Source organism: Heterodontus francisci, chromosome 9, assembly GCF_036365525.1.
Source record: "Heterodontus francisci isolate sHetFra1 chromosome 9, sHetFra1.hap1, whole genome shotgun sequence".
Lineage (NCBI taxonomy): Eukaryota > Metazoa > Chordata > Chondrichthyes > Heterodontiformes > Heterodontidae > Heterodontus > Heterodontus francisci.
In genome coordinates, this window is record NC_090379.1 from 10060117 (window position 1) to 10082568 (window position 22452).

The window sequence follows — 22452 nt, forward strand, 5'->3', positions numbered from 1 at the left end:
AATCACAACCGGCAATGATGGAGCAATTAAAATCGGGAATGCTCAATAGGCCAGGACCAGAGGAGTGCAGATATCTGAGGTTTGTGAGTCTGAAGGAGATTACAGAGATAGGAAGATGATGAGGGTTTTAAAATCAAGGTGTTGCTGGACTGGGAGTCCGTGTCGGTCAGCGAGATGAATAGGATTTGGTGCGAGTTAGGACACGGGCAGCAGAAGTTTGGATGACCTCATGTTTACGTTGGATGGAAGATAGAATGAAGAGAAAATGCGTGGATTTTGATAGCACCTTTCACAACCTTAGGATATCACATAGTGCTTTACAGCCAATGAAATCGTTTTTTGTGTTATTGTAACTGTTGTAATATAGGAAACGTGGCAGCCAATGTACACAGCAAGATCCCACAAACTGTAATGTGATTCTGACTAGATAATCTGTTTTAACAATATAACGAAGTACAGAGGGACCTTGGTGTAAAGGCCTGCTACCCAACCCGAACCCGACGGGACCCCACGACATGTGTTGGGTGGGGTTGCACTTCCGAGTCCAGCATTTGGGTTCAGGTCAGGCCTGGTCGGACACGCTCTATCACAAGTAAGTGGCTCCAATGTTAATTTAATTTTTGGACTAGAAAGATGGTTTTGTTAGTTATTTTAAGCTTGTGCAGATCAACAACAAAGTGAAAAATGGAAGGTAAGTTAACTGATGGGTTGGGCGTGGGAAAAAATGGAAGGACTCGGGCCGGGTTGGGCTCAGGTCGGATTTGGTTCTGTCGGGCTCAGGTCAGGGGTTTTTTTTTTTTTGCAGACCCGAGCAAGCCTTTACCTTGGTGTACTTGTCCATAGATCACTGAAGGCAGCAGCACAGGTAGATAAGGTGGTTAGGAAGGCATATGGGATACTTGCATTTATTAGCTGAGGCGTAGCATATAAGAGCAGGGAGGTTATGATGGGCCTTCATAAAACACTAGTTAGGCCACAGCTGGAGTACTGTGTACAGTTCTGGTCGCCACACTATGGGAAGGATGTAATTGCACTGGAGAGGGTGCAGAGGAGATTCACCAGGATGTTGCCTGGGTTGGAGCATTTCAGCTATGAAGAGAGACTGGATAGGCTAGTGTTGTTTTCCTTGGAGCAGAGAAGGCTGAGGGGGGAACCTGATTGAGGTATACAAAATTATGAGGGGCATGGATAGGGTAGATAGGAAGAAACTTTTTCTCTTAGCGGAGGTGTCAATTACCAGGGGGCATAGATTTAAGGTAAGAGGCAGGAGGTTTAGAGGAGAGTTGAGGAAAAAAAATTTCACCCAGAGGGTGGTTGGAATCTGGAACATACTGCCTGAAGGGGAGTAGAGGCAGTAACCCTCAACATTTAAGAAGTATTTATATGAGCACTTGAAACGCTGTAGCATACAAGGCTATGGGCCAAGTGCTGGGAAATGAGATCTGAATAGTTAGGTGCTTAATGGTTGGCACAGACACGATGGGCTGAAGGGCCTGTTTCTGTGCTGTATAACTCTGACTCTATTATATTGGTTGAGGAATAAATATCGGCCAGGACACCAGGAAGACCTCCCCTGCTCTTCTTTGATCTTTTATACCAGGGTTGCTTTACGATTTTTGCTTGGCCCAAGGGGGGCCGGTGAGCAAATTTCGAAAGCTAAAGACATTAAAAATTTATCTTACTAATAAAAACAACAATAAATGTGCATTTTTGTGAAGAAGCTTTAAATGAGAAGGCTAATTTATTGACTTACTTTCTCGTCACTATATTGAAAACTGATTTAGTGACATACCTGGTATTGCTTTTGCTTGCATAAGTAATCAATCTCTGCCCGCACACTTGATGTAGCGATGCAGAGTATTCTGGACAGATGCCCATCTTTCAGGAGTGAGATCTCTCTCTATCTCTGTCTCTCTCTCCCTGTGTTCCCCAATCTCTGTGCTGTTCCCCCTCTTTCTGTGTCAGCCTTGCTCTCTCTGTTCCCCCTCTCTCACTGCTCCCCACTCCCCTCACTGCTCCCCACCCCCCTCCCCCTCCGTTTCTGGAGTTGGACCCAAGCCCACAACCTTCTGGGTGAGAGTGCTACCCACTCATGCCACATACCTGAGTAGTAGCCTGTCAACATTCAGCTAACTGATCTCAGCAATGGTAGGGTTAGGAGGTGATAGTCTTAACGTTCCTTGGCAGCGGAAGGAGCAAAAACAAGCTGGAGTTCCCACTTCTGATCACTGTTGAGCGACCTCTGTTGTAAAAGGTTTGTGTGTGTGCATGTGTTGGCTTGGCTTCCATGGCGTTGGTTCCCACTACCTGGGATGACACAGGAAAAATAAACTCCCATCTCAAAAAGGAAAATGTTGCATTGGAGTCTGAGTATCCTGAGTAGTAGCAGACCCATACAAAGCTAGCTTGTGTTTAACACAGTGGTTTCTCTCAGTACTGAAGAAAAGCCTTTGGAGAAGCAATTTTATCGAATGAACAGTATATATTTTACAAAGCTGACATAGACAATGCTCCGGTTCTCGTTTTTTAAGGCATTGGAAAATATCCAGCAATTTGGAAGAATAATGTATCAAGAGCCAACTGCATGAAGAAGATGGGAAATTTAATGTCAAAAATTCCAAGTTGCCTCTTTTAAATGTTAGGTGGATATATTAGAAAGATATACTGATAGAATGAGATGAAATAAGATGGAAGATACCAACATGGACCTGTTGGGCCCAATGGCCTGTTTCTGTTCTGTAAATTCTATCTAACAGAAGCTCGGAGCAGATGTGTGGGTGCTGGGAATTCCATGCATTCAGATTGGCAATTGCACTTTATTGAAGTAAATTATAAGCAGGAGCATGTCTCGGGACCCAGTTTTGATATTACATTTCCAAACAAATTGAAATCAACTCATTAAGTATCGCAAACAGGTTATGCTTGGTTTCTGTACTCTGCCTATTTGTGGAAGCATATTCCTCTGGTTCAAGCAAGTGACTGAGGACAGTACAGGATTAGAAACAGCATCAAGTTGGGTTGGGGGGAGGAGAACAAGGAGTGTGACTGCATCTTTCATTCATCCTTTAAAAAATCTCTCTCTCTCTATTAATGATCACATCCACAACTCAGTGGGTAGCATTCTCACCTCTGAATCAGAAGATTCTAATCCAGAGACTTAAGCACGCAATTCAGACTGGCACTTCCAGTGCCGTACTGAGGGAATGTTGTATTGTCAGAGGTGTTGTCCTTCAGACAAGACATTAAACCCGAGGCCCCATCTGCCTTCTCAGTGGACAAAGAAGATCCAATGGCACTAACTTGAAGACAAGCAAGGGAGTTCTCCCTGGTGTCCTGGCCAATATTTGTGTCTCAACCGGCATCACTAGAACAGATTATCTAGTTATTATCACATTGCTGTTTGTGGGAGCTTGCTGTGCACAAATTGGCAGACACATTTTCTACATTTCTACAAGAGGTGATCACACTTCAGAAGTACTGTATTGGCTGTAAAGCACTTTGGAATGTCCTTGATTGGCATCCCATCCACAAACATTCACTCCCTCCACCACCGACACACACTGCTGCCACTGTACATCATCTACAAGATGCACTGCAGCAACGCACCTAGGCTCCTTAGACAGCACCTTCCAAACCTGCAACCTCTACCAACTAGAAGGACAAGGGCAGCAAGTGCATGGGAACACCACCACCTGCAAGTTCCCCTCTAAGTCACACACCACCCTGACTTGGAACTATATCGCCGTTCCTTCACTCGCTGGGTGAAAATCCTGGAACTCCCTTCCTAACAGCACTGTGGGTGTACCTACCTCACATGGACTGCAGCAGTTCAAGAAGGCAGCTCACCACCACCTTCTCAAGGACAATTAGGGATGGTCAATAAATGCTGACAGAGCCAGCGATGCCCACATCCCATGAATGAATTAAAAAAAAGAAATTGGAGCAGGAGTAGACCAGTCAGCCTCCCGAGCCTGCTCAGCCATTTATACAATCCTGGCTGATCATCTGCCTCAACTCCACTTACCTGCCTGCTTTCCATATCCCTTGATTGCCTGAGAGATCAAAAATCTATCTATCCCAGCCTTGAATATACTCAATGATGGAGTATTCACAACCTTCTGGGATAGAGAATTCCAAAGATTCAAACCCTTTGAGTGAAGAAGTTTCTCCTCATCTCAGTCCTAAATGATCGACCCCTTGAGGCTATGCTTCCATGTTCTAGATTTCCCAGCCAGGGGGACCTTGTTCTCCGTGTCTACCCTGGTAAACCCCTTCAGAATCTTGTACGTTTCAATGAGATTACCTCTCATTCTTCTAAACTCCAGAGAATAAAGGCCTAATTTACTCAGCCTCTCATCATAGGACAACCCACTCATCCCAGAGACCAATCTAGATAACTATCCCTGCACTGCCTCCAAGGCGAGTATATCCTTCCTTAGATATGGAGACCAAAACTGTGCATAGTATTCCAGTAGTAGTCTCGCCAAAGACCTATACAATTGTAGCAAGGCTTCCTTATTGTACTCCAATCCCCTTGCAATAAAGGCCAACATGCATTTGCCTTCCTAATTGCTTGCTGTAACTGCATACTAACTTTGTGTTTCTTGTCGGAGTACACCCAAGTATCTCTGAACATCAACATTTAGCAGTTTCGCACCTTTTTAAAAAAATTCTCCTTTTCTATCCTTACTATCAAAGTGAATAACTTAACACTTCCCCACATTATACTCCATCTGCCACCTTGTTGCCCATTCTGTTAACTTGTCTATATCTTTTTGCAGCCTCTTTGTGTCCTCCTCACAGCTTACATTCCCACCTAACTTGGATACATTGCACTTAGCCCTCTCATGTAAGTGATTGTAAATAGCTAAGGCCCCAGCACTGATCCTTGTGGCACTCCACTAGTTACACCTGCCCATTTGAAAATGGCCCATTTATCACTACTCAGTTTCCCGTCCATTAACCAATCCTCCATCCATGCTAATATATTACAACTCCGTGGGCCCTTATCTTCTGTATTAATCTTTTGTATGACACCTTATCGAATGCCTTTTGGAAATCCAAGTATACTACATCTACTGGTTCCCTTTTATCTACCCTACTAGTTGCATCCTCAAAAATGCTAATAAATTAGCCAAACATGATTTCCCTTTCATAAAACCATGTTGACTTTGTCTGATCATACTATGATTTTCTAAGTGCATTGTTGAGACTTCCTTTATAATAGATTCCACCATTTTCCTGATGACTGATGTCAGACTAACAGGACTGTAGTTCCCTGTTTTCTATTTCCCTCCTTTCTTGAATAGCGGAGTTACATTTGGTAACTTCCAATCTGCTGGGACTGTTCTAGAATCTAGGGAATTTTGGAAAATCATAACCAGTGCCTCCACTATTTCTGCAACTACCTCTTTTAGAACTTTTTGGATGTAGTATATCAGGTCCTGGGGATTTGTCAGCTTTTAGCCCCTTAAGTTTCTCCAGCACTTTTTCTCTGCTAATATTAATAATCTTAAGTTCCTCGTTCTTATTATACCCTTTGTTATGGCCAGGTGAGGATGGGGTCTCAGGCTCCTTTCTTGCCCTTCCTCTTATATGACCAAAACAGGGTTTATTCCTTTTAAATAGTGGTTGTGCTTACCACCTCTGTGAATGTTTTACCTTTTTCCTTTACTGTGATCTTGAAAGAACCAATCGGACAGATTTTCTTGAGTATAAACATGAAAGAGGTAAGTTTATTATGCTTAACAATCTAACCCTGATTTAAAAAATAAATTTCACACACACATAGATTACAAAGTGGAAAGTAGGTTTTTGGTTTGATTAAAGTCCAGAATAAATAAAAGTTAAATACACAGTTTGAGGTTGGATGATTCGGTGGTTGTCCGGCTGGAGTTGTACTCTCGAAGTCATTGGTTGGTCAGAGTGCACTTTGTGGCTGGCCTGCTTTACTCAGGGTTTTCTTGAAGGCAGACAGGTAGCTGATTCTCTTTTCTGGTCTCTGGCTGTAGCAGTCTAGGCTTGGAGGGTCCACAGTTGCAGACGGTTTTAAAACTTGATGCTTTCTGGAGTGAGGGAGAAAGAAAGGGAGGCACACTGCTTTCTCTGCTGCTGCACACACAGTTACTGCTTATCGTGTGTGTGTATGTGTAACAAAACTACCAGTTTTTTCAGAGATGGATAGATGGTTATATGGTTCTCTCAATCCCCTTTATTTTTAATGAGGTCCAAAGTCTAAAACCCAAAAGCTGTCTCAGGTGTTGTTGTCACTGTTAACCTCCTGGAGGGATGTCTCCACTTATGAATGCCTCCAGATGGCTTTGAATTGCCAGCTAACGGGGTGATCTGGATAATCTACTCAGTGCCAAAGCATTGTTCTGCTGGACTTCTTGTTGGTCTTCTGGCTCTGGTTGGGGACTTGTAATGTGCAAAGGTGTTTCAGATGCAAATTACAGTAGCCATCTTAGTTGCCAGCTTTTGTTTTAAAGTTAACTAAGATTTTCTCCATTAAAAGTCTAATGTAAGTTTCTAATGAAATAACATTTTTCATTTGGCATATCGTGTTTTCTTCACACCTTGGTTGCCTTCTATTTCTAATTTGTAATTTGTGCCTTCTACCTAGGGGCGGGTAGAGATGTTAAACTGATAATTCCCTTGTCCTTAAAGCCCTGCAGAAAGAACATACGATGGCAAAGTCCGTGTCACCGTGGAGGTGGTCGGCAAAGGAAAATTCAAAGGAGTCGGCCGCAGTTACAGGATCGCCAAGTCCGCGGCAGCTCGGAGAGCACTACGGAGCCTGAAGGCAAATCAGCCTCCGACACAGAACAGCTGAGGGGCCATCCTGCCTCCCAACCTCCAGGCCAGCCCAGCCCAGCCCAGCCCGCACCTCTTCATCACCTCACCTGGGTCACATCAAGCAAGAGTGAGCCAGTCTATGAAGGTGTAAAGTGTTTGTACTACAGTAGTATAATTTAGGATTAATCGTAGTATATAGTAAGTTCTTGCGCGAACACAATCCTTTCCCCCCTCCTCCTCTTTTGCTAGATTAATCACGAGAGTGCTTTATATTCATTTTGCAAGCAATTTAACAGTTGTCAGGTCCCCCAATGATGTTTACTTAATTTTTTGTTTAAAAGAGGCTTTTTGCTTGTTTAGTGAGCCAGGAAGCTTATGCTGGAAGTGATTAGTTATTAGATTGCACATTTTTACTAATCTTGAAATTCTCGACCTGTGCACTAGTGCCAGTCCAGCCACAGTGTGTAAAACTGTCGTGTGTGAGCTGGTAAGAGAGAACGAGCAAGTGTGCCAGTATTGTCCTGTTTCCTCGTCATCCTTTCACATTTTGAGATGGCATTCCCAATCCTTGTTTTGCACTTAATTTAAATAGGAACAGGTTTCACTTAAAGCAACTGGCATTTTCAGTAGCATTTGTTCAACTTAATGCCACATATTGAGTCTCTTGCATTTAATGAAAAGGGTTTTGCCTTAATTAAAAGTAACCCCACTTGTTTTGTTTTCCTGAACCTTTTGATACATTTCTATAGCTGATTTTACATTCCCATTTAATACACATTGTATGATAATTAAGTACAGCCCTTGACTGACCTCTGTTGGAGCTGTGGCTGTGTAACTTATTGCAGAGTTAGAGGTAGCTGCACATATATTTTAATACAGATAAAATGGTTCCAGATACTTAGAGTCAAGGTGTTGAAAATCTTCTTTGATGCAAGAAGTAGCTAAACTTACACTATGTGGTCTTTGGGGAAAGCGTGCATTGTGCTGACGATGTGAGTGTGGTGCTTCCAAATGCAAGCGACTTGAGAAGGTGGTGCAGTACAGAAACTGTAACTCTAACGATACAGTAACTTTAGACATATCATTCAAAAAATATGCTGCAGAATTTTGTAAGAAAAATGAAAGGGTTATTTTATTTTTTTTAATATGAGCACCTTTCCATTTATAAGAGGGGTGGGGGAAAATGTACACACACGTGCACACACATATAACACAAACGTACACACACACACACACACACACACACACGTTAAAAGAACAGACAGACACACAAACAACACATACACACGACTATACTCTGTGTCTATAGCACCCAACAGTTGACTTTTACACCAAAGCTATATGCTTGCAAGGAAGCCGCATTCGTGTTCCATCGTTTTTATTCTTTGTTTTTCTCTTAAAACAACATCCGGCGCAGGCAAGGAAAAGAAAATCCTGTGACAAAAAACAAGCATGTTTAATCAGTCTTCAGCATTCAAGCTTTTAAAGAGAGGATGCATCCTACTTGGCTCGGCTCAAAATAGTGGTTATGTTTTCAGTAGACACCAATTAGGCGTTCTTCCCTTTGAATACCTCAGTTTTTATTTGCATGCATTTTTGATTTCTCGTTTTTTTTTTGGTGCTATGTTTTATATATTATGCTTGAAATGTTTAAAAATAATTGTTTTTGCACTGTAACTATAATACCTCTTTAATTTACCTTTTTTTAAAAAAAAAATTACACTCGGGAATTTCATCCCAATGTTCTCTAGATAATCCTTTCAAGTTACCTGCAGTTGTCACCCACCCCTACCACCATGATGTGCTTCAAATTTTGAGACCTAGCCATTTTTTTTGTTGTTTTCTTGAATCAGAGATAGAAATTTGAAACAAGTGTGTTAGGGCGTTCAATTTTTACATCCCATCCTGTTCCGTTTTCCTTTCACTTTATTTGGAAAGGTAAAGTCCTTTAGCCTGTCAACTTGACAATTTAAAAAAGTGGGTAATTTTTTAATGTATAAGCTGAAAAGTGAGTGTTTTTAAAACTGCTGTCATATGCATATTGTCTTACTGATTGGCATAGGCTCATTTTAATCTGCAACATGATCCAGAAGATGGATTTGTACCTGTTTCCATACACTGTTGTTGCCCCAATTTTTAAAAAAAATCTCTACAAGCGTAGACCTGGGCAAGCGCTCATCTTTATATATCATTTTTTAAACAAATTTACTTGGCAAGAAATGCTACAAAGGATTTGACATCAGTGTGCCACAAGTTTGGGAGTATTTCCAGCATTAACAGTGCATCACATTTTGAATAGAACACAACAGAAGTGTGGGCTATTTCTGGCATTTACATTCAGTATGAAACCATATGTTTTCACTGTAACTTAACCATCTACATTTACTTTAAAGTCCTAATCAATGCTGCAATTTATTCCTTGTCTTTGTTGAGACACAAAACACAATTTTTTTTCCCCCTTCGCTGTTGTATACATGTAGCATGATTTAAGCATTGCACTCGGCACCATGCTTTACCTCATTTCAAACGAGAAATGTATATGCTAATATGCTCAACAAAAAAAAGATATGTTTTTTTTGTTTTCAGTTTGGGGCTTGCTGCTGTTATAACTGCTAAGTTTTTTTTGTAAAAGGTGGTTAACTTGCTATCTATTGTGTGCCTGCAGTCTCTCATTCACTGTACAACACATGACTTTAATGCACTCAAACTTCATTGCAACAGCGGGTCAGCAGCAGCGGCAGAAGCCTATTGTTTTGTTGGTATTTTGTAGCAGAATGATAACTGTGACTTATTAAAAGAAGAGAAAAAGTGCGTGTTTGCGAGGCGTTTGAGTATTTGCGGGCGTTTGCTGTACTGTAAATAGTGTGATTTTTAAAAGCACCTGTAGCAAAATGGGAGTGGATGCGAAATGTATTGAAACTAAATTAAGTGCATCATCACATGCTGCAGTAGTCTTTAAGGGACATAGAATATCTCTCATTCATACTGTAAACTCGCTGCAGAGATTTGCATTCTGCACCTTATGGATCACAATTTTACCTTTTAATAGTTTCTTTTTGTAATTGTAGCTGAATATCTACAATAAAGTATGGTCTGGTTGTTCATTATTTTTAAGCCTGGATGTTTCCTTGTATGCATTGAAATTAAATGTGGGTGAATTTCTGTGCTCGTTGGGAGAAGAGCAGGTGGCCAGCAGATTGCTTTACACACACTATGTGCTTTACAGCACAAAAACTGGCCCAGCTGGTCAATGCTGGCACATAAGCTACACTTGAGCCTCCTCCCACCCCTCTTCCTCTAACCCTATCAGCATGACTTTCTATTTCTTTCTCCCTCATGTATTTGCCTAGCTTCCCCTTAAATGTATCTGTTATTTGCCTCAACTGTTCCCAGTGGTAGTGAGTTCCACTTTCTCTATTTTCTGAGTAAAATTTCTCCTGAATTTCCTATTGGATTTGTTAGTGACTAGCTTATATGTAGGGACCCTGGTTTTGTTCTCCCCTACATATGGAAACGTCTCTTCTATGGGCTTGACCGGGGAGGCGGTGACGTAGTGGTATTGTCACTGGATTAGTAATCCAGAAACCCTGGGTATTGCTCTGGGGGTATGGGTTTGAATCCCACCATGGCAGAAGGTGGAATTTGAATTGAATTAATAAATCTGGAATTAAAAAGCTAGTCTAATGATAGCCATGAAACCATTGTTGATGGTTGTAGAAACCCGTCTGGTTTACTCATATCCTTTAGGGAAGGAAATCTGCTGTCCTTACCTGTTCTTGTGACTTCAAACCCACAGCAATGTGATTGATTTTTGAATGACCTAGCAAGCCACTCAGTTGTATCAAACTGCTATGAAGTCAATAAGGAATGAAACTGGACAGACCACCCGGCATCAACCAAGGCACCGGAAATGAAAACGGCAAACACAGCCCTGTTGACCTTGCAAAGTCCTACTTACTAACATCTGGGGGTTTGTGCCAAAGTTGGGAGAGTTATCCCACAGACTACTCAAGCAACAGCCTAACATAGTCATACTCTGTGAATCATACTTTACAGACAATGTCCCAGACACTACCATCACCATCCCTGGGTATGTCTTGTTCCACTGGCAGGACAGACCCAGCACAGGTGGCGCGGCACAGTGGTGTACAGTCGGGAGGGAGTTGCCCTGGGAGTCCTCAACGTTGACTCCAGACCCCATGAACACTCATGGCATCAGGTCACACATGGGCAAGGAAACCTCCTGCTGATTACCACCCCCCACCCCATCCATGTGCTGAATCAATACTCCTCCATGTTGAACACCACTTGGATGAAGCACTGAGGGTGGCAAGGGTGCAGAATGTACTCTGGATGGAGGATTTCAATGTCCATCACCAAGAGTGGCTCGATGGCACCACTACTGACAGAGCTGGCCGAGTCCGAAAGGACATAGCTGCTAGACTGGCTCTGTGGCAGGGAACCAACAAGAGGGAAAAATATACTTGACCTGGTCCTCACCAATTTTCCTGTTGCAGATGCATCTGTCCATGACAGTATTGGTAGGAGTGACCATCGCACAGTTCTTGTGGAGGCAAAGTCCCATTTTTACATTGATGATACCCTCCATCGTGTTGTGTGGCACTACCACCATGCTAAATGGGATAGATTTTGAACAGATCTAGCAATGCAAAATTGAGCATCCATGAGGCACTGCAGGCCATCAGCATCAGAATTGTACTCGACCACAATCTGTAGCCTCATGGCCTGGCATATCCCACACTCTGCCATTACCATCAAGCTGGAGGATCAACCCTGGTTCAATGAAGAGTGCAGGAGGGCATGCCAGAAGCAGCACTAGGCATACCTCAAAATGAGGCATCAACCCAGGCCTACTTGCATGCCAAGCAGCATACCAAGAGCTAAGCGATCCCTTAACCAACGGATCAGATCTAAGCTCTGAGCTCTGCAGTCTTGCCGCATCCAGTCGTGAATGGTGGTGGACAATTGAACAACTAACTGGAGGAGGTGGCTCCACAAATATCCCCATCCTCAATGATGGGGGAGTCCAGCACATTAGTGCAGAAGGCAAGGCTGAAGCATTTGCAACAATCTTCAGTTTAAGGGGAGGAGGTGACATCGTGGTATTGTCACTGGACTAGTAAAGTAGAGACCCAGGGTATTGCTCTGGGGACACGGTTTAAAACCCCACCGAAGCAGAAGGTGGAATTTGAATTCAATTAATAAAAATTTGGAATTAAAAGCTAGTCTAACGATGGCCATGAAACCATTATCGATTGTTGTAAAAACCCATCTGGTTCACTAAGATCCTTTAGGGAAGGAAATCTGCTGTACATGTGACTCCAGACCCACAGCAATGTGGTTTACTCTTAAAATGCCCTCTGAATTGGCCTAGCAAGCCACTCAGTTGTATCAAGCCACTACAAAGTCAGTAAGATTTTTAAAGTTAGTTCAGTTTGTTAGAGCATGGCGCTAATCGTGCCAAGACCGTGGGTTCAATCCCCATACTGGCCAATCCTTTTCTTGGGGATAATCTGCCTTACAAATATTTGATTGGGAGTGGTGATGATGTAATTATGCTGCTGAACTAGTAATCCATGGTCCAAGCAGGCAACCTAGGGATGTGGGCTTAAATTCCACCATGGCAGCTTGTGAAGCTTAAAATTACAACAGTATATTGCTAGTCCAATGAGAAAGAAGGCACTGCTAGACCTGGTTCTTGGGAATGAGATAGGCCAAGCGGATCAAGTGTCAGTAGGAGAACATTTAGGGGATAGTGATCATTGTATCATAAGGTTTAGGCTGGTTATAGAAAAGGACAAAGAGAAATCCAGGATCAGAATAATTAACTGAGGGAAGGCCAACTTCAAGGGGTAAGAGCTAGGGCAAATAAATTGGAGTCAAAAGCTAGCAGGAAAACTGGTAGCTGAACAATGGGCTACCCTCAAAAAAGAGACAGTCAAGGTATATTCCCTCAAAGGGGAAAAGTAGGCAAACAAATCCAGAGCTCCCTGGGTGACAAAAGAGGTTGAGATTAAGATAAAGAAGAAAAAGTGTGCTTATGGTAGATAGCAGGTAGAAAATACTATTGAGAACTAGGTTGAATATAGAAGGTCCAGAGAGGAAATGAAGAATCAAAGAGAGAGCATGAAAAGAGACTGACAGCTAGCAATGAAAGAAATCCCAAAGTTTTCTATAGGCATATGAGTGGTAAAAGGAGGAGTGGTACCGATTATTGGCCAGAAATGGGATTTACATATGGAGGCAGAGGGCATAGCTGAGGTATTAAATGAATACTTTGCATCTGTCTTTACCAAGGAAGAAGATGTAACCCAGGCAATGTTGAAAGAAGAGGTAAGTCAGACACTAGAGGGGTTTAAATTGATAAAGAGGAAGTATTAGATAGGCTGTCTGTACTTAAAGTGGATAAAGCACCAGCAATGTGGTTTGCTCTTAAAATGCCCTCTGTCACTCAGCCAAAAAGCATCAGGACCAGATGAGATGCATCCAAGGATATTGAGGGTGGAAATTGCAGAGGCACTGACCATAATTTTTCAGTCTTAGACTCGGGTGCTGCCAGAGAACTGGAGAATTGCAAACTTTACACCCTTGTTCAAAAAAGGGTGTAAAGATAAGCCCAGCAATTACAGTTTAACTTCGGTGGTGGGAAAATTTCTAGAAAAAATAATTCAGGACAAAATCAATAGTCACATGGTGTGAGTTAATTAAGGAAAGCCAGCATGGATTTCTTGGAAAATCATGTTTAACTAACTTGCTGATGTTTTTTGATGAGGTACAGAGAGGGTTGATGAGGGCAATGCTGTTGATGTGGTATACATGGACTTTCAAAAGGCATTTGATACAGTGCCACACAACAGACTTGTGAACAAACTTGTAGCTCATGGAAGAAAAGGGACAGTAGCAACATGGATACAGAATTGGCTGAGTGACAGGAAACAAAGAGTAGTGGTTAATAGATTTTTTTTGGGTTGGAGGAAAGTTTGTAGTGGAGTTCCCCAGGGATTAGTGTTGGGACCCTTGCTTTTCCTGATATATATTAATGACCTAGACCTTGATATACAGGGCACAATTTCAAAGTTTGCAGATGATACGAAACTTGGAAGCATTGTGAACTGAGGAGGACAGTGTAGAACTTCAAAAGGACATAGAGAAGTTGGTGGAATGGGCAGACAGGTGGCAGATGAAGTTCAATACAGTGAAATGTGAAGTGATTAATTTTGTTAGGAAGAACATGGAGAGACAATGTAGAATAAAGAGTACAATTCTAAAGGGGGTGCAGGAGTAGAGGGACCTGGGTGTACATGTGCATAATTCATTGAAGGGGTTGGAAAGGTTGAGAGAGCAGTCAATAAAGCATACAGTGGCCTGGCCTTTATTAAGAGGGGCATAGAGTACAAGAGCAAGGAAGTTATGTTGAACTTGTATAAGACACTAGTTCGGACTAGGTGGAGTATTGTGTCTAGTTCTGGGCGCCGCACTTTAGGAAAGACGAGAGGGCATTGGATAGAGTACAGAAAAGATTCAGGAGAATGGTTTCAATTATGAAGATAGATTGAAAAAGTTAGGACTGTTTTCCCTAGGAGAAGACAAGGCCTAGAGGTAATTTGATAGAGGTATTCAAAATCTTAAGGGGTCTGGACAGAGTAGATAGAGAGAAACTGTTCCCACTCGTGAAAGGATTGAAAATGAGAAGGCACAGATTTGAAGAATTTGATGAGAAGCAAAGTGACCTGAGGAAAAACTTTTTCACGCAGCGAGTGGTTAAGGTCATGAATGCGCTGCCTGAGAACGTGGTGGAGGCCAGTTCAATTGAAGCATTCAACAGGGAATTAGACAGTTATATGAAAAGGAAGGGTTATGGGGAGAAGTCAGGGGAATGGAATTGAGGGAGTTGCTCTTTTGGAGAACCAATGCAGGAGAATGGCCTCCTGCTGCACTATAACAATTCTGTGATTCAGCCAGAAGGGCTGAGTGCATGATCCATCTCTGCCTCCTCCTGAAGTCCCAAGAAAACAGATGTCTGTCTTCAGCCAATTCAATTCACTCTGCGTGATATCAAAAAACAATTGAAGGCACCAGATGCTGCAAAGGCTATGAGTCCTGACAATATTCCGGCATTAGTACTGAAGGCCTGTGCTCCAGAACATGCCGCGCCCCTAGCCAAGCTGTTCCAATACAGCTACAACACTGGCATCTACCTGGCAATCTGGAAAGTTGCCCAGGTATATCCTGTACACAAAAAGCAGGACAAGTCCAACCCGGCCAATTACTGCCCCGTCAGTCTACCCAATTGACTGCCCTTGAGGTGAGAATGACTGCTTTTATCATCAAGGCAGCATTTGACTGAGTATGACATCAAGGAGCCCTAGCAAAACAGGAGTCAATGGGAATCAGGGGGGAAACTCTCCGCTGGTTGGAGTCATACCTAATGCAAAGGAAGATGGTTGTGGTGGTTGGAGGTCAATCATCTGAGCTCCAGGACATCACTGCAGGAGTTCTTCAGGGTAGTGTCCTAGGCTCAACCATCTTCAGCTGCTTCATCAATGACCTTCCTTCAATCAAAAGGTCAGAATTGGGAATGTTCACTGATGATTGCACAATGTTCAGCACCATTCGCGACATCCAGGGAGAAGTCTCGGAGGGCGGAGTTCTGGAGCGGTAAGTATAAAAACCTTACCTCGGGGTTTCGCGGCCTACATCCAGAGAGAAGATTCGGAGGGCGGAGTTCCGGAGCGGTAAGTATATAGAGTAAGTGACCTTGGGTGGAAAAAAAAACTGAAAAAGTGACGTCACAGGAAAGCTGTGACCTGATTGGCGGGTAGGGAATCTGCACTGAATTTGAAAATAAAATATTGATTAAAATTGATTAAAACCCTAATTAACTAATTAATTAATAAGTAGAGGAGTAACTAAACCGGAGGAAGGAGATTACTGTATTTAGCATTTAATATTTATAATAGAAATCTAGTGCTAGGGACCATATAGTTAATTGTAACTTAATTTAGTAAGGATTTAAGTATTTTAAATTAATTTATTAATTAGAGCTAGAAATGTCAGAGGGGTGAAGTGCTTCACCTGTGAGATGTGGGAGGTCCGTGACGCTTCCAGCGTTCCAGACAACTACATCTGCAGGAAGTGTACCCATTTGCAGCTCCTCACAGAGAGCATGGATCGGTTGGAGCAGCAATTGGATGCACTTAGGAGCATGCAGGTGGCGGAAAGCATCATAGACAGGAGTTTTAGAGACGTGGTTACACACAAGGTGCAGGCAGATAGATGGGTGACCACCAGAATGGGCAGGCAATCAGTGCAGGAATCCACTGTGGCTATCCCCCTCTCCATCAAGTATCTTCTTTGGCCTCCTTATCTCGAGAGACAATGGGTAAGCGCCTGGAGATGGTCAGTGGTGTGTGGAGCAGCGCCTGGAGTGGCTATAAAGGCCAATTCTAGAGTAACAGGCTCTTCCACAGGTGCTGCAGAAAAATTTGTTTGTCGGGGCTGTTACACAGTTGGCTCTCCCCTTGCGCTTCTGTCTTTTTTCCTGCCAACTGCTAAGTCTCTTCGACTTGCCACACTTTAGACCCGCCTTTATGGCTGCCCGCCAGCTCTGGCAAACGCTGGCAACTGACTCCCACGACTTGTGATCAATGTCACAGGACTTCATGTCGCGTTTGCAGACGTCTTTAAAGCGGAGACATGGACAGCCGGTGGGTCTGATACCAGTGGCGAGCTCGCTGTACAATGTGTCTTTGGGGATCCTGCCATCTTCCATGCGGCTCACATGGCCAAGCCATCACTAGCGCCGCTGACTCAGTAGTGTGTATAAGCTGGGGATGTTGGCCGCCTCGAGGACTTCTGTGTTGGCGATATGGTCCATCAAGTATACCGTCTTGGATACTGTTGGGGGGGATGGCCTATCAGGGGAAAACAACAGTAGCCAGAACAGTGGCACCACTGCTGGCTCTGTTGTTCAGCAGGGAGGGACAAAGTGCAGAAGAGCAATAGTTATAGGGGACTCTATAGTCAGGGGCACAGATAGGCGCTTCTGTGGACGTGAAAGAGAATCCAGGATGGTATGTTGCCTCCCTGATGCCAGGGTCAAGGATGTCTCTGAATGGGCAGGGGGCATTCTGAAGGGGGAGGGTGAACAGCCAGAGGTTGTGGTCCACATTGGTACTAACAACGTAGGCAGGAAGAGTGACGAGGTCCTGCAGGGGGAGTTCAGGGATTTAGGTACAAAGTTTAAAAAACAGGACCTCTAGGGTTGTAATCTCGGGATTACTCCCTATGCCATGTGCCAGTGAGGCTAGAAATAGGAAGATAGTGCAGCTAAACAGGTGGCAGAACAGCTGGTGTAGGAGGGAGGGTTTCAGATATCTGGATCATTGGGATCTCTTCCGGGAAAGGTGGGACCTATACAAGAAGGACGGGTTGCATCTAAACTGGAGGGGCACAAATATCCTGGCTGTGAGGTTTGATAGCGTCACTCGGAAGGGTTTAAGCTAGTGTGGCAGGGGGGTGGGAATCAGAGCAGTAGGTCAGCAGGTGAAGTAACTGAGGGGGAACTAGTGAATAAGGCCAGTAAGACTGAGAGGAAGAGCAGGCAGGGAAATGTTGCTGAGCACAGCGGGACTGGTGGTCTGAAGTGCATTTGTTTCAATGCGAGAAGCATAGCAGGTAAGGCAGATGAATTTAGAGCTTGGATTAGTACTTGGAACTGTGATGTTGCCATTACAGAGACTTGGTTGAGGGAAGGACAGGATTGGCAGCTAAACGTTCTGGGATTTAGAAGCTTCAGGCAGGATAGAGGGGGATGTAAAAGGGGTGGGCGAGTTGCATTACTGGTTAAAGAGAATATCACAGCTGTACTGCGGGAGGACACCTCGGAGGGGTCATGCAGCGAGGCAATATGGGTGGAGCTCAGGAATAGGAAGGGTGCAGTCACGATGTTGGGGGTTTTCTACAGGCCTCCCAACAGCCAGCGGGAAGTAGAGGAGCAGATATGTAGACAGATTTTGGAAAGATGTAAAAGGAGCAGGGTTGTAGTGGTGGGTGATTTTAACTTCCCCTATATCGACTGGGACTCACTTAGTGCAAGGGGCTTGGATGGGGCAGAATTTGTGAGGAGCATCCAGGAGGGCTTCTTGAAACAATGTGTAGATAGTCCAACTAGGGAAGGGGCCGTACTGGACCTGGTATTGGGGAATGAGCCCGGCCAGGTGGTCGAAGTTTCAGTAGGAAGCATTTCGGGAACAGTGACCATAATTCCCTAAGTTTTAAGGTACTTGTGGATAAGGATAAGAGTAGTCCTCGGGTGAAGGTGCTAAATTGGGGGAAGGCGAATTATAACAATATTAGGCAGGAACTGAAAAATTTAGATTGGGGGTAGTTTGAGGGTAAATCAACATCTAACATGTGGGAGTCTTTCAAACGTCAGTTGATTAGAATCCAGGACCGGCATGTTCCTGTGAGGAAGAAGGAAAATTTTGGCAAGTTTCGGGAACCTTGGATAACGAGGGATATTGTGAGCCTAGTCAAAAAGAAAAAGGAAGGATTTGTAAGGGTTAGAAGGCTGGGAATAGTCAAAGCCCTTGAGGAATATAAAGAAAGTAGGAAGGAACTTAAGCAAGGAGTCAGGAGGGCTAAAAGGGGTCATGAAAAGTCATTGGCAAACAGGATTAAGGAGAATCCCAAGACTTTTTATATGTATATAAAGAGCAAGAGGGTAACCAGGGAAAGGGTTGGCTCACTCAAGGAGAGAGGAGGGAATCTATGCGTGGAGCCAGAGGAAATGGGCGAGGTACTAAATGAGTACTTTGCATCAGTATTCACCAAAGAGAAGGACTTGGTGGATGATGAGTCTAGGGTAGGGAGTGTAGATAGTCTCGGTCATGTCGATATCAAAAGGAAGAGGTGTTGGGCGTCTTGAAAAACATTAAGGTAGGTAAGTCCCCAGGGCCTGACGGGATCTACCACAGAATACTGAGGGAGGCAAGGGAGGAAATTGCTGGGGCCTTGACAGAAATCTTTGCATCCTCATTGGCTACAGGTGAGGTCCCAGAGGACTGGAGAATAGCCAATGTTGTTCCTTTGTTTAAGAAGGGTAGCAAGGATAATCCAGGAAATTACAGGCCAGTGAGCCTTACCTCAGTGGTAGGTAAATTATTGGAGAGGATTCTTCGGGGTAGGATTTACTCCCATTTGGAAACAAATGAACTTATTAGCGAGAGGCAGCATGGTTTTGTGAAGGGGAGGTCGTGTCTCACTAACTTGATCGGGTTTTTTGAGGAAGTGACAAAGATGATTGATGAAGGAAGGGCAGTGGATGTTACCTACATGGACTTCAGTAAAGCCTTTGACAAGGTCCCTCATGGCAGACTGGTACAAAAGGTGAAGTCACACGGGATCAGAGGTGAGCTGGCAAGATGGATACAGAACTGGCTTGGTCAAAGAAGACAAAAGGTAGCAGTGGAAGGGTGCTTTTCTGAATGGAGGGTTGTGACTAGTGGTGTTCCGCAGGGATCAGTGCTGGGACCTTTGCTGTTTGTAGTAAAAATAAATGATTTGGAGGAAAATGTAGCTGATCTGATTAGTAAGTTTGCGGACGACACAAAAGTTGGTGGAGTTGCGGATAGTGATGAGGATTGTCAGAGGATACAGCAGGGTATAGATCGGTTGGAGACTTGGGCGGAGAAATGGCAGATGGAGTTTAATCCGGACAAATGTGAGGTAATGCATTTTGGAAGGTCTAATACAGGTGGGAAGTATACAGTAAATGGCAGAACCCTTTGTATTGACAGGCAGAGAAATCTGGGCGTACAGGTCCACAGATCACTGAAAGTGGTAACGCAGGTGGATAAGGTAGTCAAGAAGGTATACGGCATGCTTGTTTTCATCGGTTGGGGCATAGAGTATAAAAATTGGCAAGTCATGCTGCAGCTGTACAGAACCTTAGTTAGGCCACACTTAGAATATTGCGTCCAATTCTGGTCGCCACACAACCAGAAGGATGTGGAGGCTTTGGAGAGGGTACAGAAGATGTTTACCAGGATGTTGCCTGGTCTGGAGGGTATTAGCTATGAGGAGAGGTTGGATAAACTCGGATTGTTTTCACTGGAACGACGGAGGTGGAGGGGCGACCTGATAGAGGTTTACAAAGTCATGAGTGGCATGGACAGAGTGGATAGTCAGAAGCTTTTTCCCAGGGTGGAAGAGTCAATTACTAGGGGACATAGGTTTAAGGTGCGAGGGGCAAAGTTTAGAGGGGATGTGCGAGGCAAGTTTTTTTACACAGAGGGTGGTAAGTGCCTGGAACTTGCTGCCAGGGGAGGTGGTGGAAGCAGGTACGATAGCAACATTTAAGAGGCATCTTGACAAATACATGAATAGGATGGGAATAGAGGGATACGGACCCCAGAAGTGCAGAAGGTTTTCGTTTAAACAGGCATCAAGATTGGCGCTGGCTTGGAGGGCCGAATGGCCTGTTCCTGTGCTGTACTGTTCTTTTTTCTATGTTCCTCAGATACTGAAGCAGTCTGTAGAAATGCAGCAAGACCTGGACAATATCCAGGCTTGGTCTGATAAGTGGCAAGTAACATTCGCACCACACAAGTGCCAGGCAATGACCATCTCCAACAAGAGAGAATCTAACCATCTCCCCTTGACATTCAACAGCATTACGATCTCTGAATCTCCCACTATCAACATCCTGGGGGTTACCATTGACCAGAAACTGAACTGGAGTCGCCACATAAATCCCGTGGCTACAAGAGCAGGTCAGAGGTTAGGAATCCTGTGGCAAGTAACTCACCTCCTGACTCTGATGAAAGGTCACTGACCTGAAACGTTAACTCTGCTTCTCTCTCCACAAATGCTGCCAGACCTGCTGAGTATTCCCAGCACTTTTTTGTTTTTATTTCAGATTTCCGGCATCTGCTGTATTTTGCTATTATTCAAGTTAAGATGAGTTGTTTTGACGATAATGATCATTGAGCTAAGGCAGATATGAAGAGCTTGGTAATAGCTAGGCTGGAGTAATAGTTCCAAAATAGGAATAAATGCCAGAGTTGTTAAAAAAAAAAACTATTGATGAATGGCAGGGTATGCTGGGTGTTTATTTAAATTCATTCAGACGATATGGGCACCGTTGACGAGGCCAGCATTTATTGCCCATCCCGAACAACAGAAAACAATGTGATCCTCTCCCCATGCTGAGGGATACCTGGCTCCAAGGTTGACTGGGGTGTGAATGCTCCTTTCATTCCTGGCAGGAACTAACTGTGCTATGTAATGGCAGCTGCCCTGTGCCATTGTCCATGATAATGGCTCTCTCAGTCTCTTGATGAGCCAAAGTTGCAGTTAGCTCACCCCTCTGTGTGTTACAGTTAACCCCTTAGTGTCTCTAACAGCTCACCTCTATGTGTGGTTTTGAGCTATTTTATATTCTTACAGCTCGGGAGTCATGCCCTTTAGTAGTTCTAAAGTCACCTTGCAATTTTTCTGCCGCAGTAGTTAAAAGATGTTATCAGCCAGGCTGCTGCTTAGCTGTAACTGTCACACAGCTGTTCTGACTGGAAAAGGCTTTCTCTATCGTTTGGTCAGCAAGTCTATGCGGTTACTGACTCAGCTCTCAGACTGGGTAAGTCGGCATTCCCCAGTTCCCAGCTCTGTCCCCATCCTGCCAAGTCGCACAGATCTCGAGTTCACCACCTCCCCACCGCGCACCCCCGCCCAGCCCCTAACCCCCAAATTAGCCAAAACTAGCTTTGTCACTGCTTGCAACTTGTGGATTTCCTCACCTTCCTGCATCTTTCTCTCCTTCTTCAAGCTACAGACTTCAGTAGTCCAAACTTTATGCCAGATAGCTGATAATTGATTTATTTCATCTCTCTTACTCTTCCAGTAGCGTCCTAGACTCTTGCCTAGGTTACTCCACGTAATCCTACTTGCTACCCTGTGTGTGGAAGCTTTGTGCAAGTTAAAGAAACGTATCCAGTTGCACAGAGTTTTTCAAATTATGCTCCCTACCGCCATTGAATTTGTGTGTTTTTCTGTATTTAAGGATATCGGGGAGTAGGCAGGAAAGTGGAGTTGAATCCACAAACAGATCAGCGATGATCTTATGGAATGATGGAGCATGCTCAAGGGGCTGAATGGCCTATTCCTGCTCCCAGTTTGTATGTTCGTATGTTAATAATGGTTTCAGGCACGCAGACTGCTTTGGATCAAAGCACTTTGAGAGGTAACAGAAAGTAAAACTGGCATGTGTAAAACTGATCTTCAGTCATTCACCTATCATCCTTGTTTTCACTGCCCTACTTTGGCTGCAATTTTAACATTCTCATCCATGTTTTCGAATCCCTTAATGTCCTTGTCCCTCCAGAGTCACAACTGTCTGAGAACTCTGCATTCCTCCAATTCTGACCTCTTGAACATCCCCCAATTTTCTTTGCTCCAGTATTACCGGCTGTGTTGTCAGCTGCCCAAGCCTCTCTGGGACGCCCTCTCTACCTCTCCTCCTTTAATATGCTCCTTAAAATTTACCTCTTGTCACCAAACTTTTGTTACCTGTCCCAATATCTCCTTATGTGGTTCCCGCTCCTGTGGGGCACCTTGGGATGTTTTACTACATTAAAG

At 43.9% G+C, this 22452-nt stretch overlaps 1 protein-coding gene across 7 annotated transcripts in view; it reads left to right on the forward strand.

Annotated features, from left to right (window-relative positions):
* Window positions 1-9902, forward strand: part of dicer1 (dicer 1, ribonuclease type III) — a 214083-nt gene extending 204181 nt beyond the window's left edge. For all 7 annotated transcript variants that reach the window (XM_068038526.1, XM_068038531.1, XM_068038532.1 and 4 more), the window contains one exon: window positions 6667-9902. In XM_068038526.1, the coding sequence (XP_067894627.1) occupies window positions 6667-6832 (166 nt within the window). In that variant the 3' untranslated portion in view covers window positions 6833-9902. The remainder of the gene's footprint in view (window positions 1-6666) is intronic.
* The last annotated feature ends 12550 nt before the right edge of the window (window positions 9903-22452 follow it).